At 51.9% G+C, this 21,829-nt stretch overlaps 1 protein-coding gene across 1 annotated transcript; it reads right to left on the bottom strand.

Annotated features, from left to right (window-relative positions):
* Nucleotides 1-18,972: 18,972 nt before the first annotated feature.
* FOXQ1 (forkhead box Q1) lies at nt 18,973-20,147 on the bottom strand. The gene is given in 2 exon segments (XM_037520763.1): nt 18,973-19,965; nt 19,968-20,147. Coding segments are annotated over 2 exon segments (1,173 nt in total).
* Between the last annotated feature and the right edge of the window lie 1,682 nt (nt 20,148-21,829).

Raw genomic sequence — 21,829 nt, 5'->3', positions numbered from 1 at the left:
TAGTGCTGCAGAGAACATAGGCATTCATTTATTACTTTGAATGAGTGTTTTTGCATTCTTTGGATAGATGTCTAGGAGTGGAATTGCTGATCATATGACAGATCTATTTTTAATGATTGAGAGGATGTCATACTGTTTCCATAGGAGCTGTACCAGGCTACATTCCCACCAGTATGGTACAGGTTCCTTTTTTTTTTTTTTAAAGGTTTTGATTTACTTATGTATATGAGTATGTATGCATGTGTGTATGTATTTTCCTCCCACCACCATCCCTTGTGTCCCCTAATCCCTTCCATTGCTAACTCCAGAGCCTCCAGGATGCCTGCTGATGTCCTGTCGTTTGGGGGTGTTTCATGACATGATGCCTGTTATATGAATGTCCAATATTTGCTTTTATCATCCTGACTTGTTTTACTGGAGGTTCCTTTTCCTCTGCATCCTCACCAACACTGGTTATTTTCAAAGGCCATTCTCGTGGGGGTGAGGTGGTACCTCAGCCACTGTTCTATGTTCTGCGGATACAAAACAGGAAGAAATGCCTGTACTCCCTGCGCGTTCACTCAGTGGGGGAGTGAGGAGTCTGGAACACTTGTAACAGGTGCCTGGGAGGGGGATAATGCAGGGAAGGGAGGTAGCAAATGAGTGGGAGGATGTTTTGCAAGTTCACATGGGTGGCCAGAGGAAAGCTCATGGCCAAGGGGATGTTTAAAGAGAGACTTGGAGATGTTTCTGTCTAATTCTTTGGAAAATATGGTGAAAAGGAATTTTTTTTTTTAAGATTTATTTATTTATTTATACAAGCACTGGGTACAGTCAGAAGTGCGGGAGGCTGAAAGAATTCAGCAGAGCCAGAGCGGGGAGCAGAGCAGGCAGAAGGACCAAAGTACACTGCTAAGGGGAGCAGTGGGCGGCAGGAGAGGTCTGCGCGCCATGTGGGACCCTCCTCCGGTGGCCGGGGAGTAGCCGGGGATCGAACTGGCGCTGCAGAGGCTGCGGGCAGCTTTGCAACCCAGAGCTCAACCGCTGCGCCACCGGGGAGGCCCAAAAGGAATTCTTTGATCTGTCACAACAGACCTCCTTGTTGGGTCAATGTTAACCCCCTCCCTGGCACCTTTGGGGGACCACTGTCTAATCCATGGGGACTGTCTGTAACCCAAGGAACTAGCCTGCCTTTTTCTATACTGCTCTAAAGCCATTTTGAGGCGGATTAAATCTTGGCTATTCTGCATCTGTGGCATTTCTCTGGGCTCACCTAGTCAGACTCTCATGGAAGGGAAGTGAGTTTAACATGGAGTGTTTTCCCCCGGGATGGAGAGCAGCTCTTAGTGACCAACAAGCACCACCGACAAGCAGCAATAGCTGCGGAAGGTGGAGGGCGAGGCCCCCTGATGCATGAGTCCTTTCCCATCCTTGGAACCTCATCTCCGCTGTGCAGGAGGAAAGCCTTAACCTTGGCAATATGTTGGGACTCTGCCTTTTCATCCTTGGTCAATTGTTATAAATGTATTTCTGAAGAGCAATTCCCTCTGTGGGCTCCATCATTTCTGCTCAAACTCAAGGTTGGCCCCTTTGGGGCCAAATCTGCCCCTAGTCTTGGGGTACTTCTCTGTCTATGGAGGAATGGAGGCTGGGCCTCTTCCTGTCAGGATAGCTCCAGCCAGGTGCACCGCTGTTGTCTTCAAACTCACCTGCAGGCTGCAGTGTCGCCACGGTTATCTGGAGCCCACACGCCAGGCAGTTCTCCAAGAATACAAACAGGTTGGATTCCAGGTAGGAGCAGAGACAGCGGGTGAGGTCAGGCTGGACTCCAAGAATAAAGGTGAAGCCAAGTGCCTGCAGGAGGGTCAGGAATGCTATAAGGAAGCTCAGTTCTTGGCTTCTCTGGCCTCAGTTTCTTCAACTGGAAAACTGGTAGACCTCAACTGAGATTCTTTCAAAGATTAGTTTTCACCCCTTCTGATCCAGGTTCCAAGTTGGAGTCTAGTCAGAAGGAATCAGGGCTACCAGACTTCAGAACCCTGATATTTAGTCCCAGGGGAAAGTGCAACGTGTGACACAGCGGGGGGTGTCGTGGCCACAGGAGAAGCCCCAGGAAGCTGAAGGGCCAAGGAGGGACGGTCCCAATAGGTGAGCCTGGTGATCTGGCCATGTGGATGGAGTGTCTTGGAGTGTGTGTGTGTGTGCTTGGGGGACTGAAACACAGCAGCAGAGACAGCAGAGCAAACATTCTCCCCCAAGTCTCCTTCTGCCACAAGCTTGACCTACCTCCTCCCCGCCTCCCAACTTCCCTCCGACCCCATTCCTGCTGTGGGGGGGCGGCACAGGGGTGCAAGGAAGCTCTCCTTTCCTAAAAGCCAATAAATCCAATATCAGAGTTGCGCCGTGGTCAGAAAGGCCCTTTGTTCTGCTGCTTAATGACTAATTATGATGCTATGAAAAGGTCTATGCAACCCTGGCCGAGCAGGGCCCTCATGTCAGAGCCGCTGGAAGTGTGTAATCTCCAGAAAGTTCTGACTGAGGCCCCGGGGTTGCGTAAGAAATAATTACCGAATCCAGCCGAGGCTTGCCTCTTATTACAGGCTCCAGGCTTTTACCCTGGCAGCTTCACAAGCTCGTTAATATTTAAACTGTCGAGTAGTAGTAGAATATCCAGTCGTTTTCAGTCAGAGCTGCAGAGTTCAGGGTGGGGGTAGGCACAGGGTGGGAGGGAGGATGAGCAACCCCCCCAAATTCGGTTTACCCTGGAGGATTTTGTCCACTTGCAAATGTGGCTCTGTCTGCATCTACATGGTCCTTCTGCATCTACATGGTCTTTCAAGCCCTTGGAATGTGTCTCCATGAAAAGAAAACAGTTCTTTTAAAAAATCTTCTGCGGCCACCTTTTAAAAGATGCTTCCAACAGCATTACTTTTAAGAATAGGTAAAAGTGAATTGAAGGTGGCTTCTCATCCGTTATTGGAATAATGTTAAGGGGAAGAAACAGGGATATTTAATTCAGTAAAATCTCACAAGCACTGGTGACAAGGCCCCCCCCACCCGCTGAGCTCTCCCCAGTCCCAATGGGCCCTGAGGCAGGAGAAGGCATCTGGACCCCCGTCAGCCTCCTCTCTGCAGAACCAGGGGCCTTCTCTGTCCTATCTGTGGTCTTATAAGTCTCCTATCACTGAGGGATCTGGGGGCAGAGACAAAAACGGTGGCAATATACAAAATTGTGTATTATGACAGGAAGCACTGTCTGCTTCCCAGAGCTCCTGGGCTGGGGTTCCCAGAAGAGCTTCATCCTGATTGTGTTTGCAAAGTGCAAAGACCAAAGATCATCCAGGCTGGTATGGTAGGTGCTGGTTTCATTTCTTAAAAGATTTTATTTATTTTATTTTTGCATAGAAGAGCGGGCATGTAGACCAGAGGTGTAGGGGGTGAGAGGATTCACCAGAGACAGAGTGGGGAACAGAACAGGCAGTCTGACTGAAATACACTGCTGAGGGGAGCAGTGGGCCAGACACGAGAGGTCTGCTGTCTGGCAGGGATTGAACTCAGGCCATTGCAGTGGTAGTGCTGAGACTTAACTCGCCAAAGCCACCAGGGAGGCCCTGGTTTCATTTCTAAAAGAAGCAACAAGTGAGTGCTTGGATAAAATTGCTAAAAATTTGGGTAAGGTTGCTAAAGTTTTAAAATATGTTCATATCCATCTCCATGGAAACAGGTCTAGGGTTGCTAAAGTTTTAAAATATGTTCATATCCATCTCCATGGAAACAGGTCTAGGGTTCCACTACTCAAAAGAATGAAAAGGGGTTTCTTTCTCCCTTCCTCCTTCATCCTCTCTCCTCTCCTCTCTGCTTCCTTCCTTCATTTTTTCTTTTTGTGATTTTTTTTCCTTTTTGTAAACTCTGCTTAAATTATAAATTAATAGATACTAATGGGGGAAAAAATCTCTCAAGCAGAATGTAAGCAGACAAGGTGAAAAATGACATACTTTTTCATACCCCAGCTCTCCAGCCTGACCAGCTACCTAGACGTAAAGCTACCGTTTAAGCATAAAGTCTTCTGAACGTTCCTGAATGTTCCTGCAAGTTCCAGCACCCACACCTGGGTACACATTTAAAGACCTTTAACTGAAGACCCCACAGCCAGTGTATCCTGCTGTCCCACACGATTTACCCACGACAGCACAGACACCCATCAGGTCACTTCGTAACTGCTTAGTCGTATCCATGTTGGTTGTAACCTAATTAATTTCACCAGTTCCTTAAATTGGTAATGAGAAATGTTTTCCAGTTTGGGACAATCCTGCAACGCACATCCTGGTACTTTTTGTACTGCAGTTGGAAGAACATCCCCTTAGGATATACACCTAGGATGAAACTGCTCGGTCAAAGAGATACACATTTTCCCTTTAAATAGCTATTGACAAATTGCCCTGCAAGGGGGTTGCACCACTTTCAGCCCCATTAACATGGTAGGAACAGCCAGTTTCCTCAAAACCTCATCAATGCTGTGTTCCAGCAAAATTCCAAATCTTTGTCAATAGACAACCAATGACAAGTCATTATGGTTTTCATTTGCATTTTATTTATGAAAGAGCATTCTCCCCACATGTTTATGGATTATTTCCTTTTTTTTTTTTGGCCTGGAAACTATCCAATCTTGACCACTGTCTGTTTCTCCTGGGGTTCTCATAGTTTAAAAAAAAATGCCTTAGAAAAGCTTTCTTTATCATTAGCCTTTCTTTGTTAGAGGTCACAAAAACATGTCCTTTTGGGCCTCCCTGGTGGCGCAAAGGGTTAAGATGCAACCTATGACACTTGCCACAGCCCCGGCCAGGGAGCTACCCACATGGCGCAGTCTCGCCTCAGCAGTATATTTACTGCTGAGTATTAAATATACTGTATTTAATATTAAATATACTGCTCCCCTCAGCAGTATATTTCAGTCAATCCACCTGTTCTGTTCCCCACTCTGTCTCTGGTGAATCCTCTCACCCCCCACAACTCTGGCTTGTACCCCAGTTCTTGTATGCATAAATAAATAAATCTAAAAAAATACATGTCCTTTTATGTGTTTTTTAAACAAATAAAAGTTTGCAGTATTTATTGATCTGCTTTTTTTGTGGGTGCATGTAGACACGCCCCACCTTAGGTGAGCTCTGCCAATGTCAGATTTTAAAACTCTTGTCCTCTCTCTTTGAGTACTTTCCTGGGCTGGCTTTATCCATGTAAACCTCTGCCCTTTCAGACATTTATTTTGGTGTAGGGGCGGGGAGGAAGGAAATTCAGTTCAAGGAGATTCTACCCACTATCACTCTGTGTGACTTGTAGCTTTGCGCTTCCTTGGAAAGAAAAGGATCCAGACTAGCTTTCTGTAGGATCCGGGCAGGAACCTGCTGCATTCTGTTTTCTTCTTGGAGCAAAGATTCTGTGATTTCCAATTGAGAGGAAGAATTTGGTTTTACTCTGAAGGAAGTCTCAAAGAGGGAAAGAAAGAAGGGGGTCCAGAAAAATGAAGGGCTTCTTATGAGAAGAGAGAACCACAAGTTTAAAGTGAGATTAATCAGGGCCTCCCTGGTGGTATAAGAGGTTAAGCACAGCACTATGAAGCTATCCACAGCCTCTGCAGCATGAGTTCCATCCCCGGCCAGGCAGGGAGCAACATACATGGTGCAGCAGACCTCTCCTGTCTCGCCCGCTGCTCCCCTCAGCAGTGTATTTCAGTCAGTCCACCTGTTCTGCTCCCCACTCTGTTTCTGGTGAATCCTCTCACCCACCCACCTCCCACACCTCTGGCCTGTACCCCAATTCTTATATGCATAAATAAATCTTAAAAAAATGAAGTGAGATTAATCACTTGTGCATATATATCCCAGAGCTAATGTTTACAGTGTGAACAAGGAAGGTAGAGAACTAGTGAGATGAAAAACAAATGAAAACCAATGGAGGAGGGGCCTCCCTGGTGGCACAAGGAGTAAAGCTTCAGCACTATGAAGCAATCCACAGCTACTGAGGCCATGGCATAGCAGAGCTCTCCTGTCTTTCCCGCTGCTCCCCTCAGCAGTGTATTTCAGTAGATCTGCCTGTTCTGCTTCCCACTGTATCTCTGGTGACTCCTCTCACCGCCTACCCCACACCTCTGGCCTGCACCCCAGCTCTTGTATGCATAAATAAACAAACCTTTAAAAAAAACAATGGAGGAGATTAATCTGTTGGCCTTTTTGCTCATCTAGAAGGAAAAGAGGAACACACAACTTGTTTGTTATTCTCATTTTAGCGATATTTCTGCAGTGAACTTTTTCTTGGTGTGAGCGTGATCGTTCCTATGGGAAGGTCATGAGTGCTTATTCACTATCACTAGATGTTTAGCTTCGTCACAGGTTCCTTAATGTGTGCGGTATTTTTCCTTTAAAGACCAAGTAAGTTAATTGCACAATCAGTAACATTAGAGGTTTCTATTTCTTGGCATGAGGACATGACACGCACGCTGGCAAAGACCCACCTAACTTTGATTCGCAACATAAATAATATAATCCTGTAGATCAAAATCCAGGTAATTGAGTTGAAAGGTACTAAAGAACTCTGCCCTATCCCCCTCCAAGTGTCTACCCCAAGGTAAACTGTGTAATTTGTATAATAATTACATGCTGATTGATGAAGATTTGATTTCACCATTAAGGGCTAAGGTGTACTGCCACACCTATTAATGCTGATTACCACTTGTGCCTTATATTGTACTTGTAGGGAGCTCAACAAATAGATGTGTATGTGCATGGAGTGTTCAGATTTAGCCCCTACGAGGCTATAAGTCTGTCCTGTAGAGGAGGCAAGAAGGCCCTGTGGACCTATAGTGAAATCATACATCTGGGGAGTGCAGATTGAAGCCTATCCCAGACCTACTTGAACCTCAAACTCTGTGCTGCTCGACCTCTGGCATCCTATGATCTCGTCCCCCAATGATAGATGCAGGTGCCTGAGCAGCAAGAGGAGGTTTAATTCCACATCCACTTAAGGAATCAAAGTGAACCCCACTCTCTCTTCCAGCCACTCCTTCACTGGTTCTGCTACCTACTTGTTGCTGTGTAAGTCTTTTTTTTTTTTTTAAGATTTATTTATTTATACATACAAGAACTGGAGTACAAGAACTGGAGTACAAGCCAGAGGTGCGGGGTCGGGGGGTGTTGTGTGAGAGGACCCACCAGAGAGAGTGGGGAGCAGAACTGAAATACACTGCTAAGGGGAGCAGCAGGCCAGGCAGAAGAGGTCTGCTGTGCTATGTGGGTAGCTCCCTGGTTGGGGATTGAACTGGTGCTGCAGTGGCTGCAGACTGCTTCATAGTGCTGTGTCTTAACCCCTTACACCACCAGGAAGGCCCCCTGCTGTGGAAGTCTTGCCCCTAATGGTCAGTCTCAAAGAGTCCCCATGTCTGCCCTGGTAGATGTTCCAACCGTGTGTCCTAACTGCCCTAAGGTAGCCCATAGGGAACCTTGGTGAGCATCAGGCTGAAGTGAAGCTTGCTGAGGAGCTGGACTGGGTTGGATGGGGTCTGCCTGTGGGTCTCACCCCTACCCACTGAGACTAGCCCTGGTCAGGTGGCCCTCATGTCTCCATTATGGCTGCACCCCAATGTTGCTCACTTCCAAGCACCTGTCATTTCTCCTTTCTTCTGACTCTTTCCCAAGAACACTTCAGAATGGTTGTGGCTTTTCTTTTTTCTAAAAAAAAAAAAAGAGTAACCAACCTCTACACTCTTCCTAGCTCCTTCATCTGCTTTCTCCCTCCAGAGCTAGTGTCCTGGAGAGGACTGCACACTGCTAGTGCCACCTGTCTCGAGCGTCGCCCCATGGGCTCAGCCCTGCCAGGCACTTCCTACAACGATGCTCCTCAAGGTCACTGTGGAACTGGCCATGGAGTGCAAATTTTTCTCTGTGTTATTGCACCTTCTCTTCCTAAAATTTGGGTTCTCCTCATTGTCACAATTCCACGCTCTTCTTGCTCCCTAGTGCTGCGGTTTTGCCTTGGCTTAATTTATGGCTATCAGCTTCAGCAGCTGAACTATTCCTCTCATGCCACACCACCCCCTACATATCTATGAAGTCCGATGCTCATTGGATGTTTTTGTGTATTTCGTTCAACTGAGTCCCAAACAAGTCAGTTATACCCCCAAATTAAGCACCCCTGCTCAGTTCACAGGACCCTGGATGATGGCAACAATTTCCACAGTGGGAAAGCTGTCTAAAAGCAGATGTTTTCCAGTCTGCATCTCCAGCCAGATCTTTCCTGAATGACAGTCAAGAATATTTTGCTGCTTACCTGATAGCATCATCTGAACAGTGACTTGAACTCGGTCTCTCCGAAGTCTAACTCCAAACTGCACTCAGGGCCAGGGCTAGCTCACCCAGTGTCTGAGCAAATTAGAAAAATAGTCTTCCTTCAAAACACATTGCTTGCTCTGGGGAAACACTGCTGCAGGTGATACACACAATTATGACTGCCGGGACCTGATGGCACGCCCTTTATTTGCACACTGTATTGAGGACTGGACAGTTCATACACACCCCCTCCCCATTGAAAGCAAGCTCAGCTTCTCTTAAGGTCCTTATTGCCTGGACATCCTCATGCCCACCCAGGGTCCATATCTTGCCCTCCTACATCCAGTCTCCACCTCCCTGTGACCCATCTCCCAAAACTTGCTGGCACCTCCCCACTCTGTCCTCAGTGTAGGCACACTGATCACACTCGTGTCACCTGGATTGTTGCAAGAGCCTCTAGTTTTCCTCTGGCTCACAGGGGACACCAGTTTTTTTGCTCAATACACTGCAGTCACTTTCCATTATCCTCAGAATGAAGATCAGGTGCTTCATGATCTGGATTACATTTTCCTCTCTTCCTGGTCTGCGAGATTCTGCAGCTCACCTGTGCAGGGAGTTTGCTTTTCCCTGTATTGTTGCAGTCTCTGGGCTACCTGTGCTGTCCATGCTGTTCCCTCCACCTGGAGAGCTTGCCCCATCACACCCTGGTGATAGGTTATTCAAGAACATGGTGTGGTATTGTTCAAGAACACTGTGTGTTGTTATTCCACATCCCAGAACAAAGGAGTAAGGGCTGTCAAGAAGGTAAACCGAGGGTAGCCTCCGGGCCTCAGGGCTAAGCTTATAGTAACTATGTGAACTGAGTTCACAGCTGGGAGCAGGGTTGCTTCATGCTTGCCCAGTAGCTGTGCTGGTGAAGGACAGAGGTAATACTTGCAGGGTGGTGCCAGAGTTAGGGGGACACTCACCGTTCGTGTTTGTCTATGGACAGATGGGTTTGTATGGAGCTGGTGAGGGCTTGCCGGCCAGGTGACATGGGCTGGCGAAGATACTTAGCAAAGGTGTGAAGGAGGGAGATGTGTCTACAAGAGGACCACGATTACTTGTCTCCCCTTTACCCTCCACCCCCTTTTGGGGTAGAGCTTATGTCTACTTTTGTGCTAGAACTCAGCAGAATGACTGAAATTGTAACATTCCAGGCTGCAGTGTAGGGGGCAGGGTTGGGGGGTGGGGCAGAGAGGGTGGAGGCAGACACCCCCAGCAAAGCCTTTTGGCTCCTTTCCTGTAACTCTAGGCGCAAGCAACCAGCCAGTGGCCCCAGATGTGGGCTGGACCTTGATTCTGTTGAATCAACCGTGACTAAAAGAAACGCTAGTTTTCGTTTATGTGACTCATTAGGCAAGACCTTTGGGCAAGTTTTGGTTCTCAGGTCGTCTGTGAGCTCAGCACCATACTCAGGGCACAGCTTGAGAGGCGACTGGGGCCCCCCAATGCTCTCTCTCTCTCTCTCTTTGGTTACACATCATCTGGGGCTACATATTGGAAAATGCAGGCTCTGCTTTCTCTCCATTGGCTCCCGGCATCTCTTACTGCCTTTGGGCCTCTCAGTAGGTTCAAGGAGCTTTTGTGAAGCAGTGGCCAGACTGTGTCCAGGAGAAGTTGAAGTCTCAGGCCTTTCCCTTCTGGAATGCAGGCAGAGCTACTGCCTGGCTCTCTGGCATCCAGTCCAGAAGGAACCACATTATTTTGCGCTTCCCAATCACGAGGTCTTTTATTGCATTTATAAATGTCCCCAGAGGCTATTACTCAAAAGGGCTCAGCCAATAAATAGGAGAACTAATAATTATCTTGTTGCAAATGGCTGCCTTGTGTAACTGCTGGGAGGGGTCGGAAGTGTCCGGTTTGCTCAACATTCTCCCCAACATTTTGACACCTGTGATTACGGAATTGGGGTGCAGGTAAGGGTCAGGGAGTAGGGTGATCGCTTACATTTGGGGGCCACTTCCGGATGTTTGGTGTTGAGTGTGAGTGCATTTGCTGGGTTGGGGTAGTGTCAGTAATCCTGACATTTCACCTGGGGTCCCTCTTTGGGGGCATCTTTCCTGGCACAGGTGCTGGTCTTTGACCCAGGGCTTGGGGTCGGCTGCTTGGAGGACTAACCAGGCTTCATCCTAGTGATTCTGCTTCTCTTCCACGTGGACTCTTGGCCTCTTCTTCCTTTCTTAGGCAGATGAAGAAAATGGTGCTCTGGATGTGGGAAAGTTTCCCGTTGAAGGGGCCAAGGCTGCACTGGTTGCCTGGCCCAGGCTGGGAAGAAGCATCTGAGAGCTGGGAAGAATTTGAGGGACACTGGGAAGTTTACCCTAACTACTTCCATTTAGCCAGAATTCCATAAATAAAGCTTCATTTCCATTCTGTTAAGCTGCTATGGGAAACATCCCTAGTTTGAGCGGCAGACTGTGCTTGATTTTCTCAGTGTTATTCCCAAGGAATTGCATGGCAGTAGCCTCATGGAAGTGGCTCCTTTCACGCCTGGATTTTTTTTTTCTTGGGGTGGGGGGTGTCACTGAGCTTGGTGTCTTAAGTCTTTCACTTACGCAGTGGCCATCTGGGTGTTCAGTCCCTTTTTCTGTTTGTCCCCCCAAAGTAGGAAAGTGCTCCCCAGCACTGACTGCCTGACCACCCACCTCACACTCCCCTTAGTTTCCAGTCCCCCACATCTTCCTGCCAGGGAACTGTGGGTGTCCAAAGGGAGCCAGCAAGAGGAGAAGAGTTGACCAAGGAAAGGAGGCAAGAGCATGAAAGCCATCTTGGGGGGCAGCCTGTGGAAGGGTGCAACGCAGGGGTGTCAGGGTGCTGGGACCAGAGGAAGGAGCAGATGCTGGTGTTGACTCCCCGGGGAAATGCTGGTTCTCCCAAGTGAGGTGGGTCTGGCTGAGGGGTCCTGTAACCCTCTTCACTCATGCTTGTCCTGGGCCTGCAAATGTGTCTGGACTTATGAAATTAGAACATTTTTTACTAATGTGTTGGTCTTTTCGGGGCTTTCTACTGTCCAGTTCTGCAGGCTCGCACACTGATCTCAGTAGCTGGCACTAGAAATTCCATGTTATATTTGTGCTTACACCACAGGCAAGCTGCTGATTCAAGCCTTGGGTCTCCTGGTGCTTGCTGTGTCTTTAGGTTGCACGCACTCTTCAACCCTGAGAATTGCCTGTGGCGTCTTTGGACTTTGCTCTTAAATAAACAGACAAGGGCTGATGGGATCCTGTCATCCCAGGCTCTGAGGACTGGCCTGGGAGGCATCACTGGAGCCACGCAAGCAGCTCTGGATGCTTGACTGATGATGAAACCTTTTGAAACCAGGCCAACCTCTCTCAGCCTCGGTTTCCTGCTTGTGGAATAAGCATGCCAGTGTTTTCCACCTAATTCTGCAAACGATTTTGTGCAAAATATAAGTTGTTGAGAACACATTATGGGGTGGGGGGAGACATATTATTGGAAATACATACTATGAGCCATTAGAATGACAAACTGTGCTTGTCCACAGCACCCATCATTTTTTTTAAAGATTTATTTATTTATGCATACAAGAGCTGGGGGGGTACAGGCCAGAGGTGCAGAGGGATGAGAGGATTCACCAGAGACAGAGCGGGGAACAGAACGGGCGGATTGACCGAGGTACACTGCTGAGGGGAGCAGCGGGCAAGTCAGGAGAGGCCTGCTGTGCCATGTGGGTTCCTCCCTGGCTGGCTGGGGATCGAACTCGTGCTGTAGAGGCTGCGGACAGCTTCATAGTGCAGTGCTTAACCCCTTGTGCCACCAGGGAGGCCCAGCACCCATCATTTTGATGATCTTGAATGTTGCTATAATAAGACTTGTCCTGGAAATACACATCGGATCCCATGTTGATTGCATTTAGGGGAAAGAAAAAAATACCCTTGTGCATGACACCTTTGATCTGCTGGGAGCATTTTCATGGCTGTGAACTGTGAGAATGTTCTAGCCTAATCCCCTGGCCCTACTGAGGCTTAGATGCACGACCTCCTTTGCTGAGGTCACCCAGCTGCACGAGACACCACCATCCATCAGACCTGGGTCTTCAAGGACTGCAGTCTGAGCTCTTCTTGAAGGGCCCCTTCTGTGATGTTGAATATCCCCAGACATCTATTCTCTGAAGCATCGCTGGGCAGAGGTTGGGAAATTCTTCAACCTATTTCTTGGTAGTCAGGCATTGAACACTACAAAGATGCTCAACACCTTTGTTCCTTGGGGCGGCAAAAGATGTGATAAAAAGTCTCAGCCGTGGCTACTCATCTAAGTGAAAACTTTTCCTGGGAAGTGAGGCCAGAAGGGTCCAAGGTATCATGTTCATGTTTGTTTGCCCGCCATTCACCAAAAATGAAGGTTAATCCAGTTCCCTCTTCCTGCCTGCGTGTTCGTTGGCAAATGACAGGAACAACATTTGCTTCTAATCACCCATCCATCTTAATAATGCCGAACAGATACAGCGCAGAAACTGTTGCTCAACAAGCCGCTTATCACGACGTGGAAATCTCTGCCAATTTGAAAGAGGACCCGGAATCCGGGGAGAGTTTCATTTTCGTGCGTTTGATCGTGATCTTCTTAGAGGATTCTCATTAGGGCCATTTGTTGACAACATTAAGAATTAACAAATTATGTTGTTAAAGCATAACAAAGCTTAATGGTTTCATTAGAGAACTATAAAGCCTGTTACTTAAGAGGGAGACGTGCTGGTGTTTGAAAGCAGGAGGTATTTACTGCGGGCCTCTTCTGGGTCAGCCTCACTGCTAGAACCGAGGGGAAGAGAAGCTCTTATGAGCTAAAGAATTAAAAAACAGTCGAACAGAGGAGAAGTCTCTCTGTATGTTTGCTGCTAGCAAAGTCCCTTCGCGCCTGAGACAGTTATCAATCACGTACTTTATGCACCGAGTTGGCATTTTTTAAAAACGAAACATAAAAAACCAATTGTTGGGCCTTCCCGGTGGCGCAGCGGTTGAGCGCTGGGTTGCGAAGCCGCCCGCGGCCTCTGCAGCGCCGGTTCGATCCCCGGCTGCTCCCTGGCCACCAGAGGAGGGTCCCACATGGCGCGCAGACCTCTCCTGCTGCCCGCTGCTCCCCTCAGCAGTGTACTTTGGTCCTTCTGCCTGCTCTGCTCCCCGCTCTGGCTCTGGTGAATTCTCTCACCCTCCCGCGCTTCTGACTGTACCCAGTGCTTGTATAAACAAAAAAAAAAACAAAACAAAAAAATAAATAATGAATAAAAAAACATGCCTCTATTAAAAAAAATAATAAAAAAAAAGATTTAAAAAAAAAAAAACCAAAAAACAAAAACCCAATTGTTGGATGAAGTTTGAATTTCTTTCCATGGTGGGCAAGAGGCTGCTTTCTGGTTGTTTGGTGTCTGGTTTGGGACAGTGGGAGAGGTGTGGGTGGGGAGGGCCCACCCGTCTGTGTGTCTCTGGGGAGCTTGGCTGCTGCTGGGGCCCAGTCCTCAGGCCGCAGCTCCTGCTTTGTAGCCCAGGGTCATGCTGGCCCACCTCAGCTGCCAGGGGTGTGCATTTGTGGCACCACAGAAAGTGTCAAATTCCACCATGGTGAGGAGAGGGACCATCACTCTGAAACTAAGGACTGACTCAAAGACACTCCCTCACCCCAGTCTCCCAGGAGAGGGATAGACAGACAATTATGGACAATTATGGACAATTGTATCTTATGTACTTTTCTTATATTTTCTCAAATTTTACTAAGTTGTTCTTATGCACACAACTCTGTAATTTTGGGGTGTGTGTACAGCTTCACCCCCCTAGGTACACATGCATACTCACCCTCCCCTAAAACCCCATGCCCTGGCCCCTTCCCTTCCCAGCCCTTCCTCCCTCCCCATCCTGTCCCTTGGGCAATGAGTATATTTTCCAGAGTCTGAGAGTTATTTTTGCCAGTTTTTTTTAGATTATACTCTACATATAAATATATTAGCAGATATATTACTCTCTGGTAACTGTCTTACTTTCTCACTTAGTGTCATCACCTTAAGATCCATCCATTTTTTTAAAAGATTTATTTATTTATGCACACAAGAACCGGGGTACAGGCCAGATATGCGGGAGGGTGAGACAGAGTAGGGAGCAGAACAGGTAGACGGACTGAAATACACTGCTGAGGGGAGCAGCGGGCGAGACAGGAGAGGTCTGCTGCGCCATGTGAGTAGCTCCTTGGCTGGCCGGGGATTGAACTTGTGCTGCAGAGGCTGCGGACATCTTCATAGCGCTACGCTCAACCACCTGCGCCACCAGGGAGGCCCAAGATCCATCCATTTTGTCCCAAAGCACACTCTTTCATCTTCTTACTAGCAGAGCAGGACTCCCCTAAGTATCTGCTCCACAATCTCTTTTCTCATGGCCTGTCCGATGTGCACTTAGGTTCGCCCCATGACCTGGCTGTTGTGAATAAGGCTGCTGTGCACACAGGAACCTTACAGCTTAATCATGCAAGAAATCACTTACCAGTTTGGAAAATCTGCCTGATGTTAAAAAAAAAAAGTGAGATGAGCGAATTATCTGAGTGAATTATCCCCTAAGTTGAGGCCAAAGTCAGTTTTGATCTGAATTGTCTGTGACTGTGTAGCGGTGGGAAGAATTCTGAATGGCGGTTGGAGCCTGGTGTTCTCTGTTTCCATGGGATCCCCTTAAGCCACTGTGGGGGCCCCGCCTTCTCCTCTATAAAGTGAGAACCCATCCAGGAGCATCAGTGAATTTCACTTTGTGTTTCGTGTGTGAGCACAGCTTCTCTGAGGTTGAAAAACATCAAATTTGTGCAGTTGTGCGCTGGTACAGTCAGTGGGACCCAGGTCATTCTCCTTGGGGGTGCTCGGGGCCTGCTGGGGTGCTAGAGAGACCACCTCATCTGCTGGGTAAGACTGTCTGATTTCTCGGCCTTTAGCCTCCCTGCCTCCTTTCTATGTGGAATCAAGAATCTCGCTCAGCACTCCAGGGAGTTTTAGTTTGGTTGCCTTTATCCATACACTCTGGGACTGGGCTTGGGCCTCTCACCTGGGTTGAAGGAATTCACTGCCCTGGCTCACCACTGGGGCAGGGCAGTGACTGGGCTAATCCCCTCCCAGCCCCAGGCTTCTGGCATCTGTGAGAATGGTCCTCTCCAGCAGAAAGGAGGTTTTATACTGAGCAGAACCTGTGGGGGGAGGTGGAATGAGTGGGGGCTTGTGGATTTTTCTGCCCCCCATTTGTCCATCTGTCCACTGAGGGTGGAGGGTTCTTCTAGGAGGGAGTGTAAAGAGCACACTGGGGGAGCAGTTCAGGAAAGGGGACTATGAAAAAAGACCCCATGGAGCCCTTAGCCAGCATCCCTGGCTCCAGGCTGGCCTGACAGGTATCAAAAGGTGTTTCCCAATCTAAACAGGCTCCCCTCCCACCCCCAGTCCTGAGCCCAACTCAGAGGCCCGGTGTCATTTGGTAACCTGGTGTTTGCTCAGGTGGGGCCGAGGCCCCTGGCCTGGGAGAGGCTGGGGGAAGGGCTGGCTGCTGGCTAGGGAGGGAACAGGCCCTGTCACAGGGAGAGGAGGTTTGGTGAGTGAGATGGGCTGTGGGGCTAGCTGGAGAGGGGATGGGCAGTGGTGGGGTGGGAAAAGTTGGGGAGTCCAGACTTTGTCCTTGACCAACCAGACCAGACAAGCCCAGAGTCCCAGTTAGCTCCCAGTTGCAGAAGGAATGCACAGGTCTGGGCCGGGCCAGAAAAGACAATCTTGGCAGGGTCAGGGCTGTAGTACCTACGCTGTGGCCGGAGGTCTGGGTACTGGGAACTGAAGGTGCAAGTTCTGGCAGGCCACGCCCTGTGGTGCCCTCAAACCTGTGATGCCTCCCACACCCAATTCTGTTGTGCACTTTCATTTAGTGAGCTGGTGCAGACCCTTCCTGCAGGCCTCCTCTGGTCCACCTGGCAGGGACAGGCTGAAACTCCTGGGGCTGAGGGGCATGAAGGAGAGGGCCAGTGGTGACAGAGTCCTTAGATTCCTCCACTGCACCCTCCACCACCCCCTTCTGGGAGAAGTAGGAGAACTGGTCATGGAACCTTGAACAGGGGTGCAAAGTTCCAATTACCACTGACCCTTCTCTAGAGAACCTCACTATCCCTAGGGAGACAGGGCAGGGAATCAGAAGCCAGAAAGGGGACCCCATCAAGAAAGATTGGGGTGGGAGAACAGCTAGCTCTGCTTTTAAAAACATCATCCTTCCCCTTTCCTCTTTAGGATGCTGTTTCTGTATCCTTCACATGAATCAATCAGCAGAGATCTGCCATAGAACTGTGACGTAGAAATGAAAATAGCGCTACAAAACCAATTGAAAGTAGGCAGCACCTCCCCTCTGGAGGGGAGGCTCATAGCAGGAGAGAAACTGTCTGTAGGAATCAGGTGCCAAGCACTGGAAGCTGCCCACTCCCCTCTTCCCTTCATCTTACTGTGCATTTTCTGGAGAAAAGGAAAGAACTGCTCCTACAGGTGCAATTTCAATCCCCTGACCATGACGGCCTCCTCTCTCCCTCCTAGTGCTCCCCACCCATGTCTGCTTCAGTTTTATTTTCAAGTCTAATTTTTGGCCTGTGGGTACAGACCTCCAATCCAATGGCTACCTTTTGTCATAATTCAACCCTGTTATCAGCACTCTTCATGACCACCAAGCAGACAGAACCACAATCGGTTGGGACTTGTTACCTAGATATAGCCTTTCCTCTTCCCGTTGCTGCCCCCAGGCAGCAGCTTGAAAGACTTGCCTGCCTCTTCCCCCACCTGGCAATGTGCACATGGCAAACCATGCTCGTGACTGGGATGAGACTGACCCGACAAGGCAGTGACAGCGATGGGTCCTAACTCTGGTGACTGAATTTTTCATTGTTGTGACTGTATATTGTTCTGGCGCTGCCTTGGAGTTTACTGAAACCCAAGTGCTCACCATGCTTGCTGGTACTTCCTCTGATCAAAGCCTTCCATTAACGCAGGGCATTGTCTCCATACATCCTAGGTGGCCTTTCATCTTCAGATCACAACTGAAAGACCACTGCAGCCCCACCTCTCCACAATCTCCTAACACAAAGGGGGAGAGTGGAAAAAAAAAAAAAATACAAGGATTGGGTCACACCCAAAGGGACTCCCACATGCCCCTGAAGGGTGTGTTAAGGCGGTCTTATGCCAGTGTTGTGTCCAGCTCTTTTTGCCCATTTACTTGAAAATGTCTGCTGGAGTGGAAGCTTGCACATAACTCATTCTGTCTTGGGGGAGAGGGACATACATACCCCTAACCGTTTATCTTAGAAACAAGTGGGTGAACTCTTAACAGAGGTCTTGGCTTGAAGTTTTAGCCATCTTTTTTTTTTTTTTTTTTTTGCATAGAAGAACTGGGGTGTAGGCCAGAGGTGTATGTAGGGTGTGTGTGAGATGATTCACCAGAGACAGAGTGGGGAGCAGAACAGGCAGATTTAGTGAAATACACTGCTGAGGGGAGCAGTGGGTGAGATGTGTGCCAAGTGGGTAGCTCCCTTGGGGGGTGGGGGTAATCAAACTCAGGCCTTTGAGGTGAAAGAGCTGAGACTTAACCCCTAGGCCACCAGGGAGGCCCCAGTTTAAGCAATCTTATTGCTGTAAGTCCTATGCTGGAGTTTGGGACAGCAATTTGTCAGATAAAGGAAATTTACAGCTCTACTTTTATTTGAGTGATTTGGGAAATATTTTGACGGTCAAGGAATGTTTCTTGGGACTCAAACCTGAACCCAGTTTGGGGGAGGGGAACTAAAAACTCTCCATCTTCCACCCATCATCAGCACAAAGCACTAAAGTCAGTTGTGAGTTTTATTAAAAAATAAGCACTATGCCTGGGTTCCATAAAATTTATACATGAATATGTACACAGACACAAATAAAATAATATTAAAAATAAAAATCACGCTGGCTCTCACGTGGCGGTGGTCCTGGCACCCCATACCCATGTTAACTTCCTTGAAAGACACTGCTTGGTCGAGGAGACCGCAGTTGAGGTCACCCAACCACGCGTAAAACTGTAGCCCTCTCGTTGCCTGCAACATTTTCAATTCAGGTTTCAAAAATATATAAATAATTTAATTACAAAACCCAACAGTATTTTTTTTTTTTTATCTTTTGGCACAGTGAAGCATTGGTCAAAAGCAGAGAAAGGACTGAAACTTCTCTGACACCTCTCACACTCAGTCACACCTGCAAATGCCACTTGCGTACACGCAGCAGGGACCCACGGCCCCAGACAGTAGTCATGTCACTTATCGGATGGAACGGTTCCCTGATGTGCTTTTTTGAGGGGACAAATCAATGAAGGTGCGACAAAAGTAGTAGGAAAAAGGGGTAGGGAGGCCGTAGAAGAAGAGTCTTTGGGAGGGAGGGGCGGGCTTAGGCAAGAAACAATAAACGGGGATGAAGAATTGCTTTGGTCCTTCTGGAGAGGTACACGACAAAAGGGGAGGCGGGGAACGGGACTAAGCTTAGACGTCTGTCAAAAATGTTTGCGCTGTAAGGCACGTCTGGTGGGGATTTTTCTTTCCAGGTGTCCGGTCCCCAGGATAGAAAGTGCAAAGCCCCCGGCCTGCGCCCCGCGCGCCCCGCGCGCCCCCCGCGCGCTCAGGCCAGCAGCGTCTCCACCGAGAGCGGCAGGTGCGGGCCGGGGCCGCGGGCCGGGGCGGCGTGCGGGGCGCCGGGCAGCCGCAGGGGGCAGTACAGGTGCGCGCCGCCGCCGGCCGCCGGGCCCCGGAACGCCTTGAGCGGGGCGGCCGCCGCGAGGGGCGCGAGCAGGAGGGGCGGCGCGGGCGGCGGCGCCGGCTCGCCGGGCCCGTAGGCGCAGAGCGGCAGCAGAGCCGCGCCGGGCGCGCCCGGGAGGAGAGCGGGGTACAGCGGCGGGGCGCCCCACGGCAGGCGCGCCCCCGGGGCCGCGTCCCCGTCGCGGCGGCGGCGGAAGGGCTTGCTGAGGATGCTGTCGATGGCGAAGGAGCTGGAGAACTTGCCCGCCGGGCTGGCGCTGGCCTCGGGCCGGGCGGGCGAGCGCGCGCGGGGCGAGGCCGGGGCGGGCGCGGGCGGCGGCGGCCCGGCGGCGCCGGCGGTGCGGGCGGCGGCCTCGTCGGGGGGCAGCGCCGCGCCGGGGGCGGCCGCGCGGTGGCTGAGGCGCTTGCGGCGGCGCCGGAAGACCCCGTCGGCGAAGGTGTACTCGCTGTTGGGGTTGAGCATCCAGTAGTTGTCCTTGCCCCAGGGCCGCGAGGGGTCGCGCAGCACCTTGACGAAGCAGTCGTTGAGCGAGAGGTTGTGGCGCACGGAGTTGCGCCAGCCGGTGTAGCTGCCGCGGAAGAAGGGGAACTTGCCCATGAGGTACTCGTTGATCTCGGCCAGCGTCAGGCGCCCGCCCGCCGAGTCCCGGATGGCCATGGCGATGAGCGCGATGTACGAGTACGGGGGCTTGGGCCGCCGCGTGTACGGCTTGCTGCGCGCGCCCTCGCCGCCGCCCGCGCCCCCGGGGCCGGGCCCCGGCGCGCCGGCCTCGGCGTCCCCGGGCCCCGCCGCCGCCGCCGGGCCCCCCTCCCGGGCGCCCGGGCCGCCGCCCGCGCCCCGCGCGCCCCCGCCGCCGGCCGGCTCCCCCGCGCCCCGCCCGCCGCCGCCGGGCTGTTGGCCGCGCAGTCCCCGTCCGAGCCCAGCGAGTCCTCGCCGGCGGCCGACAGCGGAGACGGCGCGTCGCCGCCCGGGCCCTCCGGCTCGCTCGCGGGCTGCTCCCCGTGGGCCGCGCGGGGGCCCAAGACCTCCAGCTTCATGCCCGCGCGCCCCGGCCCGGCCCGCCGCCCTACCCTTCTCCTCCGCGCCGGCCCGGGCAGTCGCGGGTGGCGGTCGCGGGGCCGGGGCTCCGCGCCCGCCCTTGTCTCCGGGGAGCTCTGTCTGCTGGCGAGAAACAGTCACTTTGCCGGAGGAGCGGCGTCTTCCGCGGGGATTCTCCTCGGAGGGGCTGTGCTTATTGGGTGAACTAAGAGGGGCGGAGAGGGAGCGGCGGGGTGGCTGCTGCCTCCGGTTCCAGGACGGCCGGCGTCGCGGCGGCCGCGTGCGGGGGTGCCGGGCCACTGGCTGGCGCGCGCGGGGCGTGGGGCTTCCTGCCGGAGGGAAGAAGCGTGCGCATCTGCTGTGCGTTCCAGGGAGCGGGGGGCAGTTCTCCGGGGTCCTCCGGGGCCCGAGATGGAGCTGCGGGGGTGCGGGGCAGCCTGGGGGCAGGGTCCGGCGCCGTCAGCCTCGAGCGCCCGCGCAGCCGAGTCTCCTACGCCGGGGCGCCCGCAGCCGCCTTTCCGCCCCCGGCCTCGGGAGCAGCATCTCCGCGTCGGCCCGCCGCGGCTGAGTCTCGCCTCCACCTTCGGCCCGGCCCAATATAACCCAGCGGCGGCTCCGCGGGGCGGAGCCTGGACGCCGACGGCAGAGGGGTGGAGGAAGAGGTGGCCTAGGTGGCCGCGGCTCCCCGGCCGGCCCGCGCACCAGGCCGAGGCCACGCGGCGGCGCGGCCACTGAGGAGCTGCGCGCAGGTTGTTTGTTTTGGGTCCGCCGGCCCCGCCCTCCCCCGCCGGCCAATGGGGAGCGCGCGCGCGGCTGGGTGTGCGCGTGTCTGCGAGGGCGCGGGTGTGCCCGCCGGGCCCCCCGGCTACCGGGCTCAGGTGCGAGTGCCCGGGGCCCCACGGCCCGGGGTGGGGATGGGAGGTTCCGGCGCCCGGAGCGCAAGGGGGCGATTTGGGCGAGTGGGCGTGGCGGGGTGGGAACCACCTGCGGGGGGCACCTGAGGTGCCGCGCGCAGGGCGGCAGGGAGCTGGCGCAGGCCCGGCCCCTCCCGACTTGGAGGTTTGCGTCTCTGCCGGGGGAGACCGCGCTTCTTCAAAAAGGAACTCTCATCACGGAGGAGGTGTGCAAGCCAAGAGGCCGCGCGGGACGCTCCTGGCGGTCACTTCGTAGGGAGCCACCTGTGCGTCCCTTTCCGTGATTTTGAGAGGAATCCTTTATTCTTTTTCCCCTGCAATGAAGAAAATACCGGACTTGAAATTGCAGACGCTTTTTCTGATGACCTTGACTCCTGATCGCGCAGTGGCCTCTGACTTTCACTTTTCTTTTGCCTGCCTTTACCTTTTCCTCTACCTGGCTGGTGGCTTTCTGGGGAAGCCAAGTAATGTTCCCTTCTTCCTTGAGGGCGGCTGCTCCTGGCGCGGGTGCCCGGTTGGATGCCTCCAAACGCCCGACCTCGCTATTCTGGGGTTCCGACGGTGGACAGGAACGACCAGGGAGGGCGTGTCCCGGGGGGAGAGGGCCGAGAGCGCAAAGAGCCTACGGCAATTTCTTTCCACACCTTCTCCTTGAGGACTTTTGCTGTGGTTTCAGCGGCTTGGGTGTGGGACCGCCTGCTTGGCGAGGTACCTTTCTCCGCCCCAGGACTCTCAGGGCCTGCCGCCTACAAGGTGTTAATACTCCA

This window comes from Talpa occidentalis, unplaced genomic scaffold (genome assembly GCF_014898055.3).
Source record: "Talpa occidentalis isolate TD23 unplaced genomic scaffold, MPIMG_talOcc4v2.1 talOcc4.2, whole genome shotgun sequence".
NCBI lineage: Eukaryota > Metazoa > Chordata > Mammalia > Eulipotyphla > Talpidae > Talpa > Talpa occidentalis.
The sequence above is the reverse complement of the archived record's forward strand: the minus strand, read 5'-3'. Positions and strand labels throughout refer to the sequence as shown.